General features: G+C 38.0%; 1 protein-coding gene across 2 annotated transcripts in view; it reads left to right on the top strand.

Moving 5' to 3' along the window:
* The window catches only part of Acot12 (acyl-CoA thioesterase 12), a 42,620-nt gene that overhangs the window by 9,026 nt on the left and 8,182 nt on the right, over positions 1-25,412 (top strand). For both annotated transcript variants that reach the window (XM_046427968.2, XM_046427966.1), the window contains exons 4-11: positions 6,237-6,338; positions 8,961-9,096; positions 16,284-16,440; positions 17,894-18,013; positions 18,791-18,941; positions 20,007-20,062; positions 20,507-20,570; positions 21,671-21,754. In XM_046427968.2, coding sequence (XP_046283924.1) covers positions 6,237-6,338; positions 8,961-9,096; positions 16,284-16,440; positions 17,894-18,013; positions 18,791-18,941; positions 20,007-20,062; positions 20,507-20,570; positions 21,671-21,754 — 870 coding nt within the window. The remainder of the gene's footprint in view (positions 1-6,236; positions 6,339-8,960; positions 9,097-16,283; positions 16,441-17,893; positions 18,014-18,790; positions 18,942-20,006; positions 20,063-20,506; positions 20,571-21,670; positions 21,755-25,412) is intronic.

Here is a 25,412-nt window from a genome sequence, read left to right as displayed (position 1 = left end):
ATCTAGTTTTTGAAAGGACCAGTAACTCAGATTCAGAAGGTAAGAAAGTAAGTTTAGATGACTTTTTTTCTACACCCACTTGGTTTTCCTTTCTTTAACATAGTTGAGAAAACAACATTCTAGGATTTGCTGAAGTCACTATCCAGGTTAAATTAGCAGGAAGGGAGTTGTTGGATTCAGCTTCTAGGTTGGCTGGTGGCAGTCAGTTACAGTCAGTCCCTTTGATCCTAGGTACCAAAGATATGTAAGAACTTGTCACCACAGATGGGGTGACTGAACCAACAGAAATTTGTCTTCTTGGAGTTCCAAAGGCTGGAAGAACTAAGTCAAGGCCTCAAGAAGATTGGTTCCTTCTGAGGGCTGTGAGGGTGAATCTGTCCCTGCCTCTCTCCTTGTGGTTTATGGCACTCTTCAGTGTTCCTTGGCTTGTGGAAACGTTACCTGATCTCTGTTTTCATCTTCACGTGTGTCCTCCCTGTGTGTGTCTTCTGTTTTCAAATCTCCTCTTTATGTAGGGACAGCAGTCATACTGGATTAGGACTCAATCCTAGTCTGGTACGATCACATTTTAGCTAATTACATCTGCAGTGACCCTATTTACAAGTAAGGTCACATTTGGAGGTGCTGGAAGTCAGGGTTTCATCATAGGAATTTGGGAAGGAAGGAACATTTCAACCTATAACAGAATGATTTTGGCATAACTATGCTTAGAGTAATGGCTTTACTCTGATGTAGTTACTTTCCACCCATGTCCACGTTCACAGAATACGAAGCACTTGAAGAAAGCTCTTATGGAACCAATGGGAGCTCTGTCAGCAACAATTGCTTCTTCCAGACCCTGACTTCCCAGTGGTGGGACCTTTGACCTTTGCCCCTTAGTAGTCCCTGGACTTGGCCTTTCTCCTGAGGGACATGTACTGTTCTTTATAGTCAGCCCAAACACAGATAAAGGTCTCTTTTATTTTATTTTTTTCCTCCTATTCCCTGAGACAGGCTAGAATTTTCAAAAGAAGTTTGAATAGAACATAAGAAAAAAAAAATCCAGTATTTGTGATGAAAATCTCACCAGATAGTAACAAACCATGTGCAATAAGAGAATCGTGTAAGGGTAGGGATATTTTTTGGTCCCTAAAAAATATTTTTAAAATTTTTTGTTTGTTTTAATTTTTTTTTAGTTGTAAATGGTTTGGGGTTTTTTGATTTATTTCATTTATGTATTTTTATGTGGTGCTGAGGGTTGAACCCAGTGCCTCCCACATTTATTTATTTATTATTTGTTATTTATTTATTTATTTTATTTGGTATTTGTTTATCTTTTGTTATTATTATTTCTATTTGCTTTGGGCTTCATTTCCCTCTCCTTTTCCAGTTCCTTAGGGTAAAAGCCTAGGACACTGACTAAACTTTTATTATTTACTAATACAGGCATTTCAAGCCATTAATTTTCTTCAGAAAATATTGCTTTCCCTGAATCAAAATATGTTCTCATTTCCCTTGTGAATTTTCCCTTGTTCTCTGAGTTATATAGATGTGTGTTGTTTGATTTCCATGTTTATGGTGATGATTTTCAAGACAACTTTCTGTTCCTGATTTCTGATTTAATTCCTTGGTAGAAAAAGAACACATGTATAATTTTGGTTATTTTAAATTTATTGAGAATAGTTTTATGACACAGAATATGGACTTGGTGAGGGATGTACTTGAAAAAAAAGTGTACTTTGCTTATGGTGGGCAAAGTATTCTACAGATGTTAGTTAGGCTATTTCTTCTTATTTTTATTTATTTATTTTGCTCACCTGCTCCATTAGGTACTAAAAAAAGGGATAAGATACCCAACTATAATTGTGAACCTGTGTATTTTTCCTTTCAGTTCTATCAGTGTTTGCTTTCTGGAGTTTGAAGCTCCATTATTAGATGCAAACATGTTTGAAATTGTTAAATCCGCTTGATGACTTTGCCCTTCCATCGTTATAAAATGACCTATTTCACCTTTGGTTTTTGTTTATAAATCCGCCTTGTCTCATATTGATTTAGCCACCACGACTTAGATTTGCTTGCTACTTTTCATACAGCCTAACCATCTCTGCCTCTACGTGGCATGTTTTAACTATTTTCATTTGATTTAACATGACTATTGATACAGTAGGTTTAAATCTGTCACCTGGCTGTTTGTTTTCCATTTGTTCCATCTGTTCTTTTTTCCATTTCCCCTATATTTTTCTGCAATTTTTATAGTGGGTAATTTTTAGTAATCCATTTTATCTTCATTGTTGATCTTTTAACCATATGTATTTGCTTTATTATTTTTTAGTGTTTGTTCTAGGGTTTACAATTTGCATACCTTAACTTATCTGACTCTACCTTCAAATAATATTACATCCTTTTAAGGAGAGCATAATAATTTTCCAACAGTATGCTTCCCTTCCCGTGTCCTAGCCTTTCTGCTATTGTCATCGTATATTTTACTTCTACTTGTTATAAACCCCACAATGCATTGTTATTATTTTTGCTATAGAGTCAGTTATCTTCTAAAGAGATTAAAGACATATTTTATACCTTTCCACATATTTTCCATTTGGGTACTTGTCATTTCTTTGGGCATCTCCAAACTTTCCTCTGATATCACTTTCCTTTAATATTTCTTTTAGTACAAAACTGCTGGTGATTAATTTTTTCCGGTGTTCATCTGTGTGCAAATTTATTGTTTCACCTTCATGTTTGAACAATATTTTCACTAGGTGTAGAATTCTGGCTTGACAGTGTTTCACCCCCTTGCAGGACTTTAAAGGGTCTCTTCATTAACTTCGGGCACATGCATGGTTCTCTGAGAGGTCTGTTGTTTTTCTTATCTTTGCACCTTTTACATGGTACATCTTTTATTCTTGTGTTGTTTTCATATTTTCTTGTCACTGTTTTTTTTAGCAATTAGATTATACTTATTATTTTCTTCACATTAATTCTGCTTGGTTATTTTTAAGCTACTGAATGTTTGGATTTATACTAACAAATTTGGAATTTTTCTCAGTTTTTGTATTTCCAAACATTTTCTATCCCATGTTCTTTTTACTTTTGAACTGAAGAATTTTAGACAGCTTGATAAGTGTCCCACTGATGCCCTATTATTGTTTTCCCAGGTCTTTTCTTTCCATACTATATCTTGTTTAAACTTCTTTTGTTATCTTCAACTTCACTAATCTATATTTCTGCCATATCTGATCTAATATGAATCTTATCTGGTATATTTTTTTATTTAATATGTTTCTTAATCTCAGAAAGTGTTATTTGAACATTTTTATTTTGTCCATTTTCTCTCTTCATTATGCTAATACTTTCCTCTCCATTAATAGTCAGCAAGTTATAGGCTGTGGATCTGTTTTTATAAATAAGGTTTTATGGTAACACAGTCACACTGTGTTAATCAGCTTTTCATTGCAGTGACAAAATACCTCACATAGATAACTTAAAATGAGAAAATATTTATTTGGGCTCATAGTTTCAGAGATTTCAGTACATGGTCTGCTCGTGCGATTGCTTTGGGCCTTAGGTGAGGCAGAATATCATGGTGAGAGGGCTTGACATGGGAAAGTTGTTCAGTTCATGGCAGCTGGGAGGGAGGGGAGAGAGAGAGAGAGAGAGAGAGAGAGAGAGATCCCACTTCTGAACATTGCTTCATTGAAGAACCAATCCTTCAACACTTGAGTCTCTTGGGGGCACTTTGCATCCAAACCGTAACACATACCCATTGTCTCTGCTGCTACCACACTACATTGACAAAGTTGAGTAATTGTGAAAAAAATACAGGTTCCTACATGCCTTAAAATTTTTACCATCTCGTCTTCCGAGAAAATGTTAATTTTTTCTCTACATCCTTGAATTCATGGTACATAGATATAATTGCTTTCAACATCCTTTTTTGTTAATTCCATCATTTCTGTCATTTGTTCTATTTTTATTAATTTGCATATTCTAGTTTTCTTGTGTCTACTCATTTATTAGATACTGAACACTGTGAAATTTATATTATGTTGTGAGACTTTTGTTATATTTCTTTTTTTAAAGAGAGAATTTTTTTAATTTTTTAAAGACAGGTACAATATCTTTATTTATTTTAAATATATTTTATGTGGTGCTGAGGATTGAACCCAGTGCCTCACATGGGCAAGGCAAGCACTCTACCTTTGAGCTATAACCCCAACCCCAAGTGTCAGACTTTAAATAGCAGGATGATGTTGGTTACTTGAAGATTAGTTTGAGACTTTAAAGATCACTTTGCTGGAAGACAGTGGGCTAATTTAGTCCATCTTCTAAGTTGGGATCTTTGGTGGTCTCTGGATTCTTCTGTGTTTAGTAAGGTCTCGGGGGAGAACTCACAAGATTCCCAGCTATGTGGGCTCTGAGATTGTTCATGTCACAGCTCCCCAGTAGTTTGTTCCACAGAACCTGTTTTTGTCTGGCCTTGTGAGGTTTCCCCCATGCATGCTCAGATTGGTATCAACCCAAAGACTCACGGGATTCACGTGAATAGTTAAGAATTCCTTCCTTCTGCAGCTCTATCCTCTCTGGTACTAATATATGTATGTATATATATATATATATATATATATATATATATATATACACACACACACACACACACACACATATTTAGTTATAGATGAACACAGTGCCTTTATTTTATTTATGTATTTTATGTGGTGCTGAACATCAAACTCAGTGCCTCACACATGCTAGGCAAGCGCTCTACCACTGAGCCACAACCCCAGCCCCTCGGTCACCTATTCTAGTAAGAGATAGTGCTCCGAACTTGTTTTAAATCTACACATTTTTGATGATTTTACTGTTGGCATTTTATTTTTCATTTTCCTGTTTCTCTAAAGTGGAAGGCTATATAAGACAAGGGTTTGTGGGAATTGGGAATAAATGGTTTAAAAGTAGTTGATCAGCTTCTAGTTAATTTAGGATTTACTGTGCAAATACAAAATTGCATTTTTAAGTTAGGTGACTCAAGATGAATTACAGATTATTAATTTTTTTGTACATGATGTACCTGGTCAAGATGTAGAAATAGATGTTCTTTTTAATTGATTATACAGTGCTGAACTAAGATACCTGAGATTGTCCATTATTCCAAGAAGACTGGATCATTTATTTGATTGAAATATGGAGGAAAGTGCTTATTAGCCCCAATCTAAAGACAAACTCCAGAGTCCTACAGAATGCCAGCCTGAGGAACAGAGCTTCAGACCTCTTCACACAGAGGGACAGCCCACTGCGGTGTCTCTACATACTATCTCAGCCACTGCTCCTAAAAAGAAAACAGGGAGCCTGGTGCAGTGGCATAGCCCATAATCCCAGCAGCTCAGGAGACTGAGGCAAGAGGATTGCAAGTTCAAAGCCAGCCTCAGCAATTTAGGGAGTCCCTAAGCAACTTAGAGAGACTCTGACTCAAAATTTAAATCATATATATATCTGGGGATATGGCTCAGTGGTTAAGCATCCCTGGGTTCAATTTGCAGTACAAAAAAAGAAAACAAGGAAACCAAACTGAACATAACATGATGCCATCTGCCCATGCTAGCTTATTCATAAAACTGTAGAGGATAAAGTGTAAAAATAATTGTTATACATCTCTTTGATGAGCTGCAGGGCAGTCATTAATAGCTTGTTTTCAAAAGCTATTTACTAATAATAGGATTAGAAAATGCCAAAAATTTAAAAATTGTAGTATAAAACCATAAATAAAGTATTATATTTTATAATGTGTATATACATATATGCATTTTATGTATGCTTTATAAAATATATATTTCATATTTCATATATATTTTATGTGTACATATTTTATGTGTATTTATATATATAAACTAGTTTGTATGTATGTATGTTTGCATATGCACATATACACATAAAAATATATAAAAACTAGAAGACAATTCATCTAAAGTTTAATAGCATTATCTCTAGGTGATAGGATTACTGGAAATCTTACTCTGGGTAATCAGATTCTATAAATTTTCCATGGCAAATATATATTTCCTGTAGTCAGATAAAAGTTATTTATCCAATTTTATAGAACATCATTGAAAGAATAGTACTGCTTAAAAATAAATTAAAATGCTGGTCTCATTTTTTAAAAAAGATAAGAATGGCGAAGTACATAACTGAATTTTGAATGCTGTGATCAAATCTGCTCTCTGGATGACTGAAAATTTGTTTATTTTTTCTTTTCCTTTTAGATCAGTATCAAGGTCATAGTACAAGACACATTGATGGACATTGAGAAACTTGTTAGTGTGGCTTTCTCTACATTTGTAGCCAAACCAGTTGGAAAAGAAAAGGTAAATTTCCTACGTAAAGAGGCATCTCTTCATGTAAAATCAGGGACATTAGAATTAGAAAGCATTAGAATTATTATGGGGGAAAGGACATTTCTTCTTACCAGGAGATACATTTCCCAAGATTTTTAATTCACCAACGTTTACCATAAAGTTACAATTCTATAGTTACATCATAGGATTTAAGTAATAAGATCTTTCCAGGCCTAGGACCTTAGAGAAAAGGAGAGGTAGCCAGTTGGAGAAAGAAGGAAAACAAAATGACCCGAAAGTCATCTCACTTTTAAAAGATTTCCTACTAGTTTAGTTATTTTCTTTTGAAAACTTGAAAATTTAGTTAAAATAGTTTTGTTTTTTTTTTTAAAAAAAGCTGGAGTAATGTATCAAGCAGTTGGATATTATGGTTTAATCATTTATACTTGAAGGAAAAACATCAAAGTTGCTCAGTTATTGAACTTTGAAAACAAGCTTTGGGGCACCCTTAAACTTTGTCCTGATGCACATGCTCATCCAGGGGCTGCTTCAGAATTCCTCACTATCATTTCTTGACATTCCTCCTCAGGGTAAGGACCCCAAGTAGTCTAAACATTGTTAAAAAGTGATAATTCAAATTATGATTTAAATGTTTCACTCCAAGGATTGCTCCAGGGGTAGGCACAGTGACTTCTCCTAGCTCCACTTGGAAGTGACAAGGGATCTCCTTCTGGCAAAGTATGCAAGTTCTTCCTCAGCCTGCCTCCAGCTTGGAGCTGGGACAAAGCAATGTTTCCACAGCATCCCACAGAGAAGGCAGAAGCTGTGCACACCAGCTGGGCCACCATGATGCTTGGGTGGCATATGTTGCCACAGGATTTTGTCCCCTGGGGCACGTCTTCCGCTCTAGGCCTGATTTAAACATGCTGCAAGGAAAATTCATAGTGCCCAAGGTGCTGCTTTTCAAACTGAAGTTCACATCAGCTAGTTATATTATTTCAAATGCAGCTTTCTAGGATTAGAATCACCAGTGTTAAGAACTTGGAATTTGTACTTTGATGGGGATTCCAGGCATCCCATGTTCATGAAAATTTGAGACAATGGGACAGATCTTTCCAACCTTTCTGTTTTTCATGAAATCTCTAAACTCTTGGGAATGAGAAAATTATGGGGGCAGGTGGCAAGTTTGCATATCTGACAGCAAGTGACAGGAAGGAGTACACATAGCCAGCCTTCCCTCATGTGGCAGAGGAGAACTACACTGTTTACTCCCTCTAGCCTCAGACTCCTCACTGAATTCAGGAATGTGTGGCTAAGCATATAATTGTCACACCTCAGTCCACTCTCTGCTGAGACAGAAGAACTGGTTTCTGAGGGCCTTTCTGAGCAGTCAGCTCTTTGAGCTGCTGCCGTAACTGGCTGGTTCAGAGAACATCAATTGTAAAGTACTTTTCCCAGATTTACAGATTTTCTAGTTGGTAACATTCTCGTTCAGTAGCACATCGTGAAGAGAGCCATGGTTTGAACTGACAAGACTACCTGGATACCTGTCCAAAGAGAGTTTATTCCAGGATGAAGTTGGCAATGATTAACTAGACTTAGATTAGCAAAACACAGATCATGGAGAGGACACACAGGACTCCAGGAGGTGTGCTCATCCAAGGCTTACTAAAGCTAACGGAGATGGTACAGCCAGGGAAAAAAGGCACAGGCCAACATCAGAGAGGTTCCACTTTCTGCAGTGGATAGTTCCCCGAGTCCTTCCCCAGAATCACACATGATGTATTTTGAGGATTAGGATTCACTAAGATATATGTATATTGTCCTGTTTATAATAATAAGTCAAACCAATGTAAGCTGTCAATCGACTCATTCCTGACCAGATGAGACAAGGCAGCCCAGGGGAGCTTTGGACTTTAGGCAACATATTATGAATCACTAGCTGGGCTTAATCTTATCCAGGCCAAGGGTCAGGACCTGAAATAAGCCTGGAGCCAGCCTGTCCCTTCACACACAGTCAGAGATGGGCATCTGCAGAGCAGCGTGTGCCCTTGGTATTCTTTTGTCATATATCCAGGTTTCTGGAGGTCAGCTAAAGCTTTATTCTGACATATTGATTATTTCAGTTTGCTTATTAATGGTTTTACCATGTGATGAAGTTTCCAAATTGGAAATATCTCCTGGGACAACAAGATAGCTTTCTCTAGAACATAATTATTCCCCTCCTCCTCTCTTTGGTGTCTTAATTTTTCAAAAAATAGAAAACATTTCTTGTTAAGAATTCACCAGAATAATTCAGGGGGAATCACAACCCCTACCCCCATTCATTTATCTGAATAATGCCATATTTCATAGTTCTGTGGAAACATTTTTAAATAATGTAAAATAAATAAGAATAATTTTAAAGGTACATATTTGATGAAGAAATAATTAATATACTATACTATAGTAAATATAATACACATATTCCAATTTTTTAAATTTGAAGATTTTTTGAGAAAAAAAGTTAGAATATGTTTAGTGAAAATGTTTATAACTTCTCTCTTTACTTGAGTTACAAAACCATGTAAGATATCATTTGTTTTTACAAAATTCATGTTGTATTTTTATAACTTGATAAGGCAATAAAAGTGAATTATTTTCTTCCTTCAGATTCACTTAAAACCAGTCATACTTCTAACTGAACAAGATCAAGTGGAGCATAATCTGGCTTCTGAGAGAAGGAAAGTTCGATTACAACATGAAGATACTTTTAACAACTTAATGAAGGAAAGTAGCAGCTTCGAAGGTCAGCAGATCCACTCCTAAGAACTTCTCATGACTAGTGCGAGTGACTGGGTCCTTTTTTAGGGCACACTTATTTTCACTGTACAGTTCAGTCCTGATGTTGCTGGATATCTTTTGAAACAAACCGAGTGGCTGGAGAAATAAGGGACTTGGAATATAATTGATGACATCTAAGTCATCTTTTTTTTTGTTTTAATTAATTACACATGACAGTACAATGACCTTGACATATCATACTATCATACATTTGAATCAGATGGGGTATAATTTCTCATTTTTCTGAGTGTACAGGTTGCAGAATCATATTGGTCATGCAGTCTGCTGTCCCTTTTTTCACCCCTTCCTCTCCCCTCCCCTCCCATCACTTCTCTCGACCCAATCTAATGTGACACACTTCTTTTTTTTTCCCTCACATCATCATACATGTAATCTCTATAACGATGAGGGTCTCCTTCCATCTTCCATGCAATTCCCTTCTCCCTTCCCTTCCCTCCCACCTCTCTTCCCTATTTAGTGGAAATCTTCTTCTCATGCTCTTCCTCCCTACTCCATTTTGAGTCACCCCCCTTATATCAGAGAAGACATTCGGCATTTGGTTTTTAGGGATTGGCTAACTTCACTTTGCATAATCTGCTCTAATGCCATCCATTTATCTGCAAATGCCATGATCTTGTTATTTTTTAGTGCTGAGTAATATTCCATTGTGTATAAATGTCACATTTTTTTTTTATCCATTGAAAGGCATCTAGGTTGGTTCCACAGTCTAGCTATTGTGAATTGTGCTGCTATAAACATTGATGTGGTTGTGTCCCTGTAGTGTGCTGTTTTTAGGTCTTTGGGGTATAGTCCGAGAAGAGGAATAGCTGGGTCAAATGGTGGTTCCATTCCCAGCTTTCCAAGGAATCTCCATACTGCTTTCCAAATTGGCTGCACCAATTTGCAGTCCCACCAGCAGTGTATGAGTGTACCTATTTCCCCGCATGCATCCACGCCAGCACTTGTTGTTTGACTTCATAATGGCTGCCATTCTTACTGGAGTGAGATGGTATCTTAGAGTTGTTTTAATTTGCATTTCTCTGACTGCTAGTGATGGTGAGCATTTTTTTGTGTGTATTCGTTGACTGATTGTATATCCTCTTCTGAGAAGTGTCTGTTCAGGTCTTTGGCCCATTTGTTGATTGGCTAGGTCATGTTTAAGTCAGAGGATCTCCAGGGAAGGAGCTGGTGAATAAGGGACTAGGCAGCTGGAGTTATATAGCACTCAGTGTGACAGATGGAGGATGACCTTGCCATACTCCAACATGGTGCTCCACAGCTCACGCTTCCTCACCCTTGGCTTCATAAGAGCTGCACGTAGCCCCAACAGAGAGGAAGCTACAACTCTGAGCTAGGAAGAAACTTGCTAAAGATCCCATATGATATAAAACAGAAGGGATAAGATTCTGCTCTTATTTCCTGGCACTTTCCAAAATAACACTGGGTTTTATGAAACAAACTTTCTTCGTTCTCTGGCAGTGATTTTCCAGGTTCTTTGAAACCTTGTTGGAACCCCTTCCCTCCCCCTGCCATTCCTTTTTGTCTGATGCCATCTTCCAAAGCCCCAAGGGGATGAACCAGTGAGGGAGGAGAGGGGAGGATGGAAGGTGAGGTAGGAGGAAAAGGAATATGTAGAGACCAGAGGCTTGAGAAAGGCAGAAGCTGGAGTGGCAAAAGTGTGTGGGTCTCATTCTGCCCACATGACGTCATCATGGTCCTGGGACAACCCCATAGAAGGCCTCTGGGGTGGAGGAGGTTTTCAAAGGTTTCTGCTTTGAGAAACTAGAGCTAGAAGAGCTCTAGAGACCCTTAAGGGCAAGGAGCATCATTTTCCATGATAGGAAAAACTTGGTCAGGATTCTAGACTGATCAGGATGATTGATAAACTATTACTGACAGAAAGGTGTGTTTTAAGAGAAAGAGATAATTTGTGTCACCCTGTACTTCTAACAACTGAAAACGTTTATTTATTTGGTGACCTTTTAAAGGGCAATATCTTATTTTTAAGGAAATGAAGACTACATTGTTAAATCACTATGCTGAGAAGAGTGAGTCTCATTTTGTAAGGATGATATATAGCAAAATATATTTTAAACGTATTTTGCACGAGGAATGAAATAGTTGTACATGAGAACAGTTCTAAGGCAGACTAGACAACCATTTAAAAAAAAAAAAGCTAAAAAAAATCAATCAATCCTAAACTCACGAGGAATGAAATAGTTGTACATGAGAACAGTTCTAAGGCAGACTAGACAACCACTTAAAAAAAAAAAGCTAAAAAAAATCAATCAATCCTAAACTCACCCTGCTGTCTTCTTGCTACTAAAATCCCAGGAAAGAAATGAAATGACAGACAAAATACTTACTGGTGTCCTAACCCTTATTATATTTAACAAGTAGCTCTCTAAGGGTATATAAGGAAAACGCAAGCATTTAACATGATTATTAAGTATGTTCAGTTGCTCTGGTTTCATTGGCCTTTTTTTTTTTTTGCACAATTATGTCTTTTTAAAAGGCCTTTTGTCCTCTCTGAGATTACAATGACACTACCTGACTTTGTAAGAAGGAAATAGAAATAAGCTACCAATGACTTTTAAGCCACAAAAGACTTCTTTGACAATGTCAGAAAAGAGCTCTTTTGAAATCTGCACTTTCATCCAGAGATCCTTGCTAAAATTTGCTTTTAACTTATCTCTCATCCAAAATATGTATCTCAAGAATGATTCTCCACCCTGTATACCTGGAACTGTCTTGAGAAAGCTCTGCCACTAGGAAGAAGGGGAACCTGTGCCAGTTGAGGGGCTGGTCAGTTTGGTCTGGTGCTTGCAGGAGGAGGTATAGATGTGATTATAGATAAGCTTCTGTACAGTCATACAGAAGAATGAGCTCCTTCCTCCTAAGCAGAGAGAGAGAGGAATGCTGCCTGCTTCATTCTCTCCAATACATGTGTATTCAATGCCTACTTTGTGCCAGGAACATGCTTGCTGCAAAGGCAAAAAAAAAAAAAAAAAAGAAAAAGAAAAAAAGATGAACAGTGCAGAGACTTTGCTCTTGCAAAACTCAGTTTACTGCCTGAGACAGACATTTGAGTAGTTTAAAAATAATGTAGAGATTGAAAAGAGCACTGTAGGTTCCAAATACTGTGGAAGCCCAGAGTAGGAACTCTCAGGGAGTTCAGGAAAGACCCCCTGACCATGAGAAAGCCAAGAAGGTGAAGCAAGTGACAGTGTGAGCAGTGACCCAGTGGCACAAACCCACAGGCTGTATTAGGGATCCACCATCACAAGAGCATTCTACAGGGAAACTCAAGACAGATGAGGCAGAAAATGAAGACACGACTGTGCCATGGAGATGCTCTCAGGCATGTTCAGAAACTTGATCTTTCTTTAGTCCTTCATGGGAGCCACAGAGGAAGGATTTTGAGCAGGTTGTGGCATGATTAGATTGGAACTCAATATGACCACTCTGGGTAGAGGGAGGAGATCAGGTGTTGTACTCAACTTTTTTACTATCACTAAAATACCTGACAAGAACAATTTAGTGCAGCTTGGCTATATCAGAGCCTCAGCTTTTAAGGGAAACTGGAACATTGAACTGGATCTCAGTGTCATCCAAACCAGCAGGAGTGTCCCACAGCAGCACTGGCATTGACAGGAACTCGGTTCTCTCTAGGTGTTCTCCTGTACTCAAGCCATCGGAGGTGGAGCCTGATATCCACCCCTCCGCCCCCCCCCCTATATTGCTATTAATATTGTTATTCGAGAGGTCTCCATTCATAGGAATAACTAAGGAGGACAGTTAAAGACTATACTTTGAGGAACTTGGCTGAGAAGGATGAAAGAAACAGCTTGGAGCTAGAGGGGACTCTCAAGTTCAAAGGGAATTGTTTTTCAGAAGAGAAAAACTTGGTCATGGTTCCATGTTGATCAAGATGATGATAAAAATGATTATTGAGAGAGAGTTTGGTTACAAGAGAAAGGTGATTCTCTTGTATTTCAAACATCTGAAAATTATTTGGGAGGAATTTATGGTACTCTGTGAGGCTCTGATCTCTCTGTAAGGGTTAGTCTATTAGGAAGGGTTGCCAGGTCTAGTGACTTCAGCCCACTTACCAGGTGAACTCAGGTGACTGAGTTGGCTCCTTCTGTCATTACACAAGTTATACCAATAAACAAAATTGCAGCAATTTGTCAACACTACTTTAAGCACTGGAGACATTCTAAATTAATTTGTAACAGGAATATGCTATAGGCATTCAATGTAGGGATAAAATGATTGAAATTGACTTTGGTTTCAGTTTGTTAGGAGGTTGGTTGCAAAAGATCTATATGTCTGGTTTAATTTAGAATTATAGATTTTTTTAAAATGCTGCTTTTATCATTGGTCTCACTTAATCTAGCCTAAAATAGATCACATTTTTTTTGGACAAAACAACTGTTAACATAACTCTATTGATTTGCTCTTTTTGGAAATTTTACTAACTTCTATACCACCTGTGACATGGAATTTAATGGCAGTTTCTCCAGAAGAATGTAAGCACTGGGCCCTGACACTTAAAAATGCAGTAGAGAGTGACCTGTCCACTTGCTGCCCCTTGGATCTGATGGCTGTTTTGGATTAAACAATATATTCTAAAATAAGGTAGCCAGATCATCTTGTAATTGAACTATATTTTTAGAAAACTAGGGTTCTATACTAGTTATACAATCAGATATAACAGTGTGGATTTCAAGGTGTTGTATAATGGAAATGCATCCTGTTCTAACAGCAAGAAAGTTGAATCCACATCCTGTGATTTCATAAGGAAGAAGGTAAAGATGTGTAATATTAGGTTTTGTAAAAGGAGGACTTTGGGGGGAAAAGCTTTTGTACCACTGGGTCATTGCTTAGAGGGATGGCATTCTGGGGGGGAAACAATATTTGAAGCATTTTAATTACACATTTTCAGTAAGGAATCAGACTTTAAGAGCATTACTCTGGGGTTGAGCCTTTCTGGATATGCAGAATGAAAACAAGAGCTAGAATGACCTCAGTTCAGGTCACAGTTCTGACCTAAAAATGTGGAGTGAATGTAAAATTATCCATGAATTATGACACACTGCTATGAAAACACTCAAAGTGTGAGTATTAAACTTAACCACTTGAAGCCTATAGACATACTAAGAAGGTTTAATAAGAAAGGACATTAGACCTCACAAGGAATCAGAGAAATGCAAACTGTAGCCAACATTTCATAGCCACTAAATTGGGGAGAATGGGTGTCTGATAAACTGTTTAAGCAAAATGGGAAGCAAAGGAAATTCTCATAAGTAGCAATCAGAAGTGTGATGCAGTACAACTATTGCATGTCCTAAAAATGTTATGTCGAGAGTAAGCATCATGAATGTAAAGTGAATCAACAAAGTAAAGTTCATTCATTCATTCATTTAATAAATATTGAGTACTCATGTTCGAGAATTATATGAGAATAAAAAATTCATAGTCCCTGCCCCCCAGGAGCTTAGGGTTTAGTGGGTTAGATAGCAGAAGATTGCATAAATGAACATAAAGCTATAGGGGAGAGAGAGAGAGAGAGAGAGAGAGAGAGAGAGGGAGGGAGGGAGAGAGCGTTCTTTTTTAATTTTTTAATTAGCTATTCATGATATTACAATGACTTGGCAATTCATACATTTGAATCATTGGGGTATAATTTCTCATTTTTCTAATTGTACAGAGGGTTCTTAATGGCAGAACTTAGCTGTGGCGATCAGAGAAGGCTTTACTGAGAAGTGAGCACTGAGATGAGCCAAGACAAAATAGGAGTGAAGTGGTGGTGGGTGGTGGTGGTGACCAGGGAAACTGTTTCAGAGTAGACTAATGCAAATGCTCTGATTTGTTGTTGTTGTTGTTGTTGTTGTTGTTTGTTTATTTTGTTTTTTGGGGTCAACTGAAAAAAAGGTCAATGTAGTTGAAGGGTTGGAACAGTGGGAGGGAGCAAGCAAGGGAGAACATGATGGTGACAGTTGGTGGTCATCATACCAGCTGTGGCTGGAGACAGAGGCATGGCTGGAGCAGAGTAAAGGGCTTGGAGGCTATGGGAAGGATTTGGCACTTCATGCTAGAACAATAGTAGCCACTAACAAGTTTTAAGCAGGAAACTGAAATGATCAATTAAACAAAAGGGGGAAAATAAAAGTAAAAGACCATCAATTACAAATCTAAAAATTCCATTAGGAAGTGGAGTTAAAGGTCTCTGTACACCCTTCTTGGTCACCTGGGAGGGACTGCTCCAAGAGCAGCCCATTCCCTGTTACCAACATCAGCTACATCTATGCTCTCCCACTGCCAGATCAGCTTGCTCTGACAGTCCAACCAATGTGGTTCCCTGTGTTTTGTAAATCTCCCTTCCACCTTCCTAATAATGGTGCCTGAGATTTCAGCCTAGCTGGTGATTCACTGGATGATGCAGGAAGCACATTTGAATACGTTTTACTGCTTTGCATCTGGAGTAAATGATTTCTCCATTGTTGAGAGTAAAAACCAATTTGTCTGTAAATGAAGCTGATACGATTCAAAAGAAGCAGACGGACATGGAGAAGTACAGCAGATTGTGTCTTCTCTGCTGTGACCGCGTTCATCACAAGACAGTTTGAACAGAAGGCCACATCCCTACTCTGAAGTTTACAATGCTCCAGATTCTGTGGCCCTTCATAGTTTAAATTCCTTTATTTTTAATGACTTTATTGAGGTATAATTGACAAACTTAAATGACCCTTATTTAAAGCATGTAACTTGAGAAGTTCTGACATGAGTGTGCACCTGTAAATCTATCACCACAATCAAGATAATGACATATCCATCACCCCAAAAATTTATGCCAGTGTTCCCACCTTTCTCCCACCTCCAAACAACTGGGGTTTAAATGAAAGTATTAAATGAAATTTAATCAAGCATTCCTTTAATCAAGATGCAGGTGGATTGGTTAGATAGGTTGGGAGAGGCCCTTTCTGAGCCGGTATCCTAACCCTATGCACTTGCTTCTTCAGTTTTAAGGTTTTAAGAACGATTTAATTTTTCTGAGAGTCCTAGAGCTGAGTTTGCTGCTGGGAAGGTAAAGCCGTAGCCCAGGTCCCCTGGCTGACTCCACCATTGCTGCTGTTTCAACCCTTTCAGATCCTGCTTGTGGTGAAGAGGAAGGGACCGTGGCCACCAGGGGCACTGCTGTTCAGAGCATTGAACTTGTGCTGCCACCCCACGCAAACCATCACGGGAACACATTTGGTGGCCAGATTATGGCTTGGATGGAGACAGTGGCAACTATTTCTGCAAGGTTCTTGGTTTTGACCTTTGGTGTGTGACTGGGGGACCAGTGGGGAGATGATTGGAAAGCATCTGAGCTCTAGTTATTGGAGTAGTCAAGGAGTCAGAGAGAGAATGGAGCAAAATGCTGCCTTTCATCAGAATGAGGAAATAATCCATCACTTACTAGCTTCCCTTAGGATGAATCCATCCTTTTATGTGAATGTGAATATTTTTAAGTTCTTGGCTCAAATGTAAAACTGAATTCATAGTTTGAATACTTTATTCTGAATTTTAAATGTTGATCGGGGGACAATGCAACTTACTGTGATAAGTTTAAAATGAATCAAGTAACAAACTATTTAAAGGCAATTTACAATTAAGTCTGACCTTTAAAAGTGCTGGTTAAAATCATTATGGCCAAAGAATTAACTGAAAGAATAAGAAGAGAAAGAGGGGAGTCCTTGGAAGAATACTATTAAACTTTCCTCAATTTCTGAAAAGGTTATTTTATTCTTACTGGAACCATGTAGGTTATTGAGCAGTTTAAGGAACACTCTATACTCTGGAAATGCCTATGAACAGGATCTACCCTTCTGACAATTTTTGTAATTACTGAAAATTAAGGTTTTATTTCCTCCAAATTAAAAGAAGTTTATTATTAACCTGTCTATAGTTATGACTAAAATTAGAAGCCTATAGTTATCCTTTCTACAAATTATGCACAAAATAAGAGAGCTTGTTTTTTAAATGAGATTGTCATTCTTAAAGACAAAAAGGATTTGAACTTGAACATGTTCTACTGTAAAAGCTTAACATATAATTAACAATGGCGGAAGCTGTTCACTTAGTGTTAGCATAATTCTTTGGAGTAACTGAATGAGTACAGTAGGAATAGAAAATGTAGAAAATTATTCAGGTAACTTCTGAAATTAAATACTTTGTAGCTATTTCCAAATTCCATGCACACAAACATTGTAAAATGTGTATCTTGTAGCCTTTCAGGCTTTGTGCAACCATCCAGGTAATTGAGGAAAACAAATTTGCCTTTTGATCTGTAGATAATTTCAGTTATGCCAAGCTAAGGAATGGCACTAGCAGGCAGCTGTCTTCTCTTGTCTCCAACCTGACAGTCACACCTTCCTGGGTCTGTAGTCACTGCTGTCAGGATGAATATAACCCTCAAATTAGGACAAAAGGCATCAGTTTGCTTTTCAGTGGTACTTCCAGAGAGAACAAGATAGGAGTAAATCACCAACATCTTGGTAAAGCCCCCACTCTTGGGGACATGTTCAAGTTGGAGTTTACCGAATATTTGTAAGTCATTACAAAACCACTTGCAATGCACACATCCAGTTAAGAGTTCTTTATTTAGAAAACAGGCTGGGTACTTATCTATTGCATCCATTCAGTGAATCAACAGTTCACGAAAATATTTTGGAGAGTAATTGTTGTCTTCTCTCTCCTTCCGTTTGTTTCCTCAGCCGCCTGTGTAAGGGGCATCCCTTTCTGAAGTCTGTGGACATGTTTAAGTTCCGGGGACCATCTACAGTCGGAGACCGTCTTGTCTTCAACTCCATTGTCAACAATACATTTCAGACCTGGTAAAGAGTGCTCTGAGGCTCAAATTTGCACATATATAATTGTTTCTATTTCAATCTGGAGGTGAATGGAGGGACTACTTTAACCAAGCTCCTTCTGATTTTTTAAAATTTCAATCTTCAAAATTCATGGACGCACATTTTTAGCCTGTGTTCTGCTTGGGACCTCCTTACACAGTAAACTGTGGTGGATTGGGTGTTTTGTCTCATAAGGGTGGGCACATGTGGCAGATGGCCCAGGATGGCTCTGGTTTGTGCCAGTTATCCTGGTAAAATTATGAATTCTTCCTTTCAGCCGTGTAAGTGCCTTAGTAACCTTATGGGCAGATAGCTCATAATGAACCTATTTACCACCATGAATCCAAACTACTTCCCAGTTATTTTTGTTATTCTTGATACATAATGCAAACATTTTATTTAGTATTTTTAACTTTTTAAATGTAAAAAAGAGAATATTTCAGAAATTAAATATTTCTGACATTAAATATTCTTTATAGCTTTAACCTCCCCACCCCATTATGAACTGTGTTCATAAAGTGTATTTACATGTAAATACAGAGTGGCCTTTATCCTCTTGAAAGCGGGAAAGTGGTAATGCTCTCAGGAGCTTCTGCAAACCAGCCCAATGAACTAAAAATGGGTTTTAATAGTTGTACAGATTTGCTGACAACAAACATAACTAGGGCCTTGTCTCCTATTGCTGGGAGGAGGAGGTGGTGGTGGGCAGGGAAGGCTGCTGAGCCCTGGTTGTCTTGCCCATCCCCTGCCTCGCCATTGCAGCGTGGAGGTTGGAGTGCGCGTGGAGGCCTTCAACTGTCAGGAATGGTCCGAAGGCCGAGGCCGCCACATCAACAGTGCTTTTCTCATTTATAATGCTGTTGATGATAAGGAAGAACTCATCATCTTCCCCAGAATTGAACCCATTTCAAAGGTCAGTTATTACCACGTGAGCTTTGACAATCAGAACTGTGGGTCCAGAGTCCTACTCAGAATTTCCTCCCACCAGCAGCAACCTTGATGGCTTGGATTTTTTCCCTTTGGTTTTCCTTCTTCTATTCTTAACAAAGTAAAATGGGCTTTTTTGTCCCCACCCCAAATCACTGCTGATTTGTTGAAATGATGGAGGTGCTGGAGCCTGTACTCAGGTACATGCTGGAGAAGTACGTGACCTTCTGCACCTCCCTCTTCTGAATCTGCTCTTACTTCTTCCATCCAGTGTCGGGAGCTTCCCTGGATGCAGACCTTCAAGTCCTGATGCCCAGGGTCACTGACCAATTATTCCTTCTGAATGGCACATAGTGCCAGGTCTCGAAGTAACTTGGGTGTTACTCGGATAGCAAAGTATAGCTCCAGGTTTAGGTGTCACCTGTGGGGGTTGAGTTACACTCACTTGTTCCTTTGTAATCCTACCCCTTGCCTTATTTGAATGGCTTCTCCCCAATAAAATAGTTCAGCAAGTGCTCCTCAGTCTTTCTTGCCTACCTTGCCCCCCTTGTGGGAGCTGGGTCAGAGAAGCCATCACAGAACCCCCCCCCCCCTCCAAAAAGGTATTTCTATGTCTTTGTGTGATTATTTCGTGCCAGCCCAGTTCACCTGGAGTGACCCTGACTGGTTTAGTCATGTGTTTCGACAATCCAGTCCTCAGGGCTGGGTCACTTCCGTAGGAAGTGTGTTTGGTTCTCACCCAGGAACTGCCTTATTACCAACACTTGCCTTTCCTAAAAACCATATAGTGAGATTTATGTATAATTCTGGTAACAGAAATCAAAATAATCTCCACTTTTAAAAAAAGAATGTAAACAACTGTAGAAGTTGAACTTGTAGGGGTGCAACTGCCCTCTGTGGATTCAACACGGACGTTAGGTTTTGTGAGGGTAGGTCACAGAGACGCTGCCTCCTACTTTTCCATTCCAATGGACTTAGGAGAAAGATATTTGAAGATTGTAGCAGTAAAATATTAGAAATTGATTTTACTGTCTTTTTTTTTAAATTAAAGGATGATTTTAGACGCTATCGGGGAGCTATTGCACGCAAGAGAATACGCCTTGGCAGGTAAGGGACATGATGTGTGAGGGTTCCATGGAATCTTCTCTTACTGACAAATTACATTACATGTTCCCATGTAACAGAAAAAGAAAAGGACTAATGTTTCTGACTGTAAAATCTGACTACAGACTTGTTGAAATGACTCTTCTTGGTTCGGTCAGTAAAAGCAGCTTTTTAAACTGGAAGTTTAGTTCAAGAAAATATCATGGTTACATATATATATATATATATATATATATATATATATATATATATATATATTTGTAGATGGACACAATACCTTTATTTTATTTATTTATTTTATGTGGTGCTGAGGATCAAACACTGTGCCTTACACATGGTAGGTGTGAACACTCTACTGCTAAACCACAATCCCAGCTGCTCATGGTTACTATTGTGTGTTAAATGCAGGGAAGAAAATTGTTATTTAACATTTTAATTTTTTTTCAGGAAATACGTTATTTCTCACAAAGAAGAAGTTCCACTCTGCATACAGTGGGATGAAAGCAAGCAGGTAACATTTTTATGATTTGGAGCTCAACATTATAAAAAAGGAAATCTTCTTGTTTAACTAATTCAGGTTGTACCTACACAGGTTAGATGAAAAGGTGAATTATAACAACCCATCATTTCAAAATTAAGCAAAACCAAGATACTAGTAACTGTTAATACCCATTTGTTCACTGTCTTGGTTCGGCTTCTATGTATAGTTCCCAAACTACAAACTCAGGATGCCTAATATTGTGATCTGGTTTCTTACCATAATTGTGCCGAATGACATGCCCACAAGCTTGCATTTACAAATTCATACAGATATGATTTTTTTGGTGGCCTAAGGATCAAACCAGTGCCTCACACATGGTAGGCAAGTTCTCTACCACCGAGCTACACCCCTGGCCCAGTTTTGCATTTTATAAAACAACAAAGTAGTAATCATTTGAATGTTTGAATATAAAATGTAAAGGTAAACCCAAGTTTATTTATCAGCAGTATCACTTCAGCTTAACACACACATTCTCTAACAGTACCCCCTTTTTTCTTTATTTTTCCAACTACACAACATGTTTATCATTATTTGACAAAAAATAACCATAAGCAAAGTCAAATAGCAAGTGAGAAATTGGGGGAAAATATTGCTACTTATATGAAAAAAATCTTATGTTATATAATACCTTATCTCTATCTTAGGTAGATCTTGTCTATCTTAGATCTTAACTTAGGCCTCATCTATCTAAAAATGAGGAATAATAAAATCCAACAGAAAAATAGGCAAAGGACAAGAATAGATAATTCACAAAATGTATGTGATTGGATTCCAAATGCATGAGATATTCGACTTTATAAGAGAAATCTAAATAAAAATAACCTGAAATATCTAGGGTCTTTTAGTCTGGCAAAAATTCAACAGCTGGATAAGGTGCTATTTGTGACTCTGGAAGGACCTTCTCGTATATTGTTGCTGTGCATATAAAATGGTTTAGGCCCACATGGAAAAAATGTGGCAATTTCTAGTAAAATTATGAATAATCCTACAGTGCCCATTTTCTAACCAGAAAATATTTGTTCTCATGTCTATACATTGAACATACTGATTTTAAAATATGTGTATTTTAGGCATCATTGAGTAATGGCAATGTGGAGGCATTCAGAAAGCTGGCGGCTAAAAGGGGCTGGGAGGTTATCAGCTCTTCAAAAAAGGTAGGAGACACATAGGCATCTACACCACCACTCCCATCACAAAGTTAGCATGATGGAGGTGGGTCTGTTGCTCCTCTTGTTGCTTTGAAGAAGGTAAAAAATATTTTGGGGAAACTGTTTCTAAGAGGGAAACATCTTTCCAGTCCTGTCTCTACGTGATGGTTGATTTGGTCCTTGAAATGAACCCAGAGGCGATTTATCACTGAGCCACATCCCCAGCTCCTTTATTTTTTCTTCTCCTCCTCCTCCTCCTCTTCCTCCTTCTTCTTCTTCACTTTTATTTCAAATTATTTCTTAATTTTTAGAGACAGGGTCTTGTTAAGTTGCATAGGGTTTTGGTAAGTTGTTGAAGCTGGCTTCGAACTTGTGATTCTCCTGCCTTAGCCTCCAGAGCCACTGGGATTAGAGGTGTGCACAACCACACCTGGCTGAGTTTAGATTCTTGCATCCTACCCCTCCCTCTCTCCTCCACATCTCCTTCTACCCAAATCCAACCTGATCTTCAGAAGCCAGGACTCCGTGTTACTCCGTGAAGTCACTCCCATCCTTAATGAACTTTCCCTCTGGCAGCTCCTTTTATCATGATTTATTTAAAGTTAATTTGTCAATTAATTCTGCACTGTCTTGTGACATTTATTCCGTAGTCACCATGAATTGATATTTAAGCCTTACATAGCAATTTAACTTTTTACATCATTCCTAACTAGATTATAAATTTCTTAAGAAAGAAGACTTGTCTTTATTTCTTTGTATCTCTCCTAGCAGTTTCTATAGTGCTTTTCATGTCACCAAATTTAATAAATATATATCACTTGGATTTTAATTTTAGCTTTTTTCCAAGGACTGTTAAGAGACTCTTAGGAACTGATGCTTATACTAACTAGACTGTAAGGTCTCTAGGGACCATTTTGCTCCCAAATACATTCCCAGACCTTATAAAGGCCCAGCACCCAGTAGATGCTCACTAATGTGGGTTCTCTGGCTGTGTTCATGTGTAACTATATACATTCTTCATCATCAGTGGAGTGGAAACCAAGGAAATGGAACAACCAGATGTCCTGAGTTTCCTGGGATGGTTCTGGTTGATACCTGTTGTCCCATCATAATTATAACAGCACCTCAGTGTTCTGGTTTGGATGATGGATTGTGTCATTACTTCATCCTGAAATCTAAGTAAATTCAAAGTCTACTTCGTTGATTCTTTTCATCTCTGACCTTCACTGTGTGTTTTATTTTTGGTGGTTTGCTTTTATTATATTTTTGTCCTCTCTACTGAATCTTTTCAGGGGCTTCCTTACTCCCTTTGGATCCAGTTAGGTTTTCAATTTTTTTGGCTTTGTTCAGGGATGCAGAAACACAGGGTTAATACAACTAAAGTATTTGTTTCTTTTTATCTCTCATAAAAGATGCTTCAATATTTCATTTTCTTTTACTGATATGAAATCTGTTTCTTACATAATTTCTGGCATTGTAATAGGAGTCCCAAGCCAGAGGTCTGACTCTGGGGGTCCCAAATAGTCAATCTGGTCACTTGCCCCAAAACAAAATAGAAAAAGCAGTGGTGAAAAGCAGGAAAGGAACTTTAATCAATACAGCATACTGGGAAGGCAAAATGAGATCAAGTGTCTCAGCCCTGTCTTCAGGGTACCAACATAAACTTTAGGTTTAAATAGAGGAAGAATTAGGGCAAGAAAAACTTGGGTCTGGTTGATCACTGTCTTAGTTCTGGTTCTGTGAGATGGTTCTAGAGAAGTGGTCTCCATTTGCTGCTCAGGATGTGCATACAGTCATCTATGAACCTGAAAGGGGCAACTTGGTTTCCTTGAAATGATTGCTGCTGCTTTCGGGGAGTGGGACAGGGGTGTCTCATCAGGGGCTGCTATTCCTGGAACGTGTTGAACAAAATCTAGAGACTTCTATACACCACTCCAGGGTTATGGAACAGGATGTTATAAAGCTGTTAGTTGATTGTCCCTGAAGATTTTGAAAATACCTTAGTTACTCTTACCTTGGTGTCCTCAGTCTTGACGGAGGACAAGGCAGATTAGATAAATTTAGGGCTAACAAACCTTATGTCACAGATTTTTAGATGAACACTTCTTAAAGGATGAACATTCCTCTCTGCAGAGCTGAGCAGGAATCTGAAGAAGGATATGAAATGAAGGCAGGGATGCCAAGCTTGATCCTGCTTTTAGTTACCCATTGGGCATCTATAGGCCCAAATGAAGAGTCAGCGCTTCTAACCAAGGCAGCTTCTAATTCTCTGTTCTAGCACCTGAACATTCATGAGCAGCAATGGAAAGCACAAATTCATGTCTGGAATGAAACAAAAGAACATATTTAGTGAGTTTTGTCATGTATTCAAACCTCACTGTTTTTGGAAGTTGTGGTCAGAAACAAACCCAACTAATAACTTGCCAGAGTTTGTAGGAGTGCCATCGAGGATTAAATCTTAATTTTTATATAAATAGGAATCAGAAGATATTGTATGGTTAAAGGAGAAATCTTGTGTTGTCCCAGTTGAGTTTGAATCTCTTCTTTTAAATATTTTACTTATAAAAAACATCTGATTTGAAAAATCTGGTAAATTTTTTTCTCTCTGAGTTATCCCCTTCTTTTCTCCCACTGTTTACAACTTTGGTATTTTTAAATTTTAAAGTACAGTCCTCAGGCTGATGTTGTGGCTCAGTGGTAGAGCACTGGCCTAGCACATGTGAGGCTCTGGGTTCAATTATCAGGATCACATTAAAAAAAATAAAGAGTTATAAAAAATACATCTCTCTTTTATCTGTCACGTTTCAGTTGAAGAATTCTTTTTTTAAACCTTATTTAGTTGAATAATTCTTACAGTTCTCTGTTAGAAATCATACTTATTTTAGATTTTTAAGCTGATGCTTATTTTGATAGTAAAAGTATGGTGTTTGAAATGAAATTTAACTTATATTTCATTTTCTGTGTACAGTGATGAAATTAATTATTATAATAATACAAGAAGCAAAAGATTTATTTTGGGAACACCACACCTGTACATAAATCTGCTGAAGAATAATTAATAATAATTTGTAATAATAATTTGTAAACAGTTGAAAGACCTTAATGTTTAAGTTGAAAAGATTAACTCCCAGGCAATTCAAAATAAAGTAAGACCTACTTAGGATGAAAGGCCAAGAGGGGTTAATTTTTTATCTCTTGGAAGATGGTATCAGAAGTAGAGTACTGGAGGGTGGAGAGGGCTTTCTAGGCAGAATGTTTTTGAGCGGAGTCTTTCTGACGTGAATTACCCCAAGAAGGAGACTGGCCTGATAGAGTAGCTTTTCATGAAGGAGTGACTGAGAATGTCTGGGAAAATTACAGTGAAAGTCAGAAGGGTATGAACCACCTGAAAACCTCTTCCCAGGACAGAAACCCAGAAGAGGAAATAGGCCAGAAGGCGTTCTCCTTATTGAAGTTAAGGGTGGGGCCTGAGCTCTACCTGTCCACCCCTGCCCCTTAGCCCTGGGGTTATCCAAAGTACCTCCAAGGAAAATCCGAAATCCCTATAAGCTTTTATAAAAACCAATTTCGCCTTATTTCCCATAATGCAACCTTAATAACATATTTGTCAACAAATAGTACAAAAATTTGAAAAGTTTGGTTATTTCTTCTTGTACTATTTGTG

Source organism: Marmota monax, unplaced genomic scaffold, assembly GCF_021218885.2.
Source record: "Marmota monax isolate L192 unplaced genomic scaffold, Marmota_monax_Labrador192_F-V1.1 WCK01_AAM20220418_F8-fsc00018, whole genome shotgun sequence".
Lineage (NCBI taxonomy): Eukaryota > Metazoa > Chordata > Mammalia > Rodentia > Sciuridae > Marmota > Marmota monax.
This window is presented reverse-complemented; position numbering and strand designations above follow the sequence as displayed.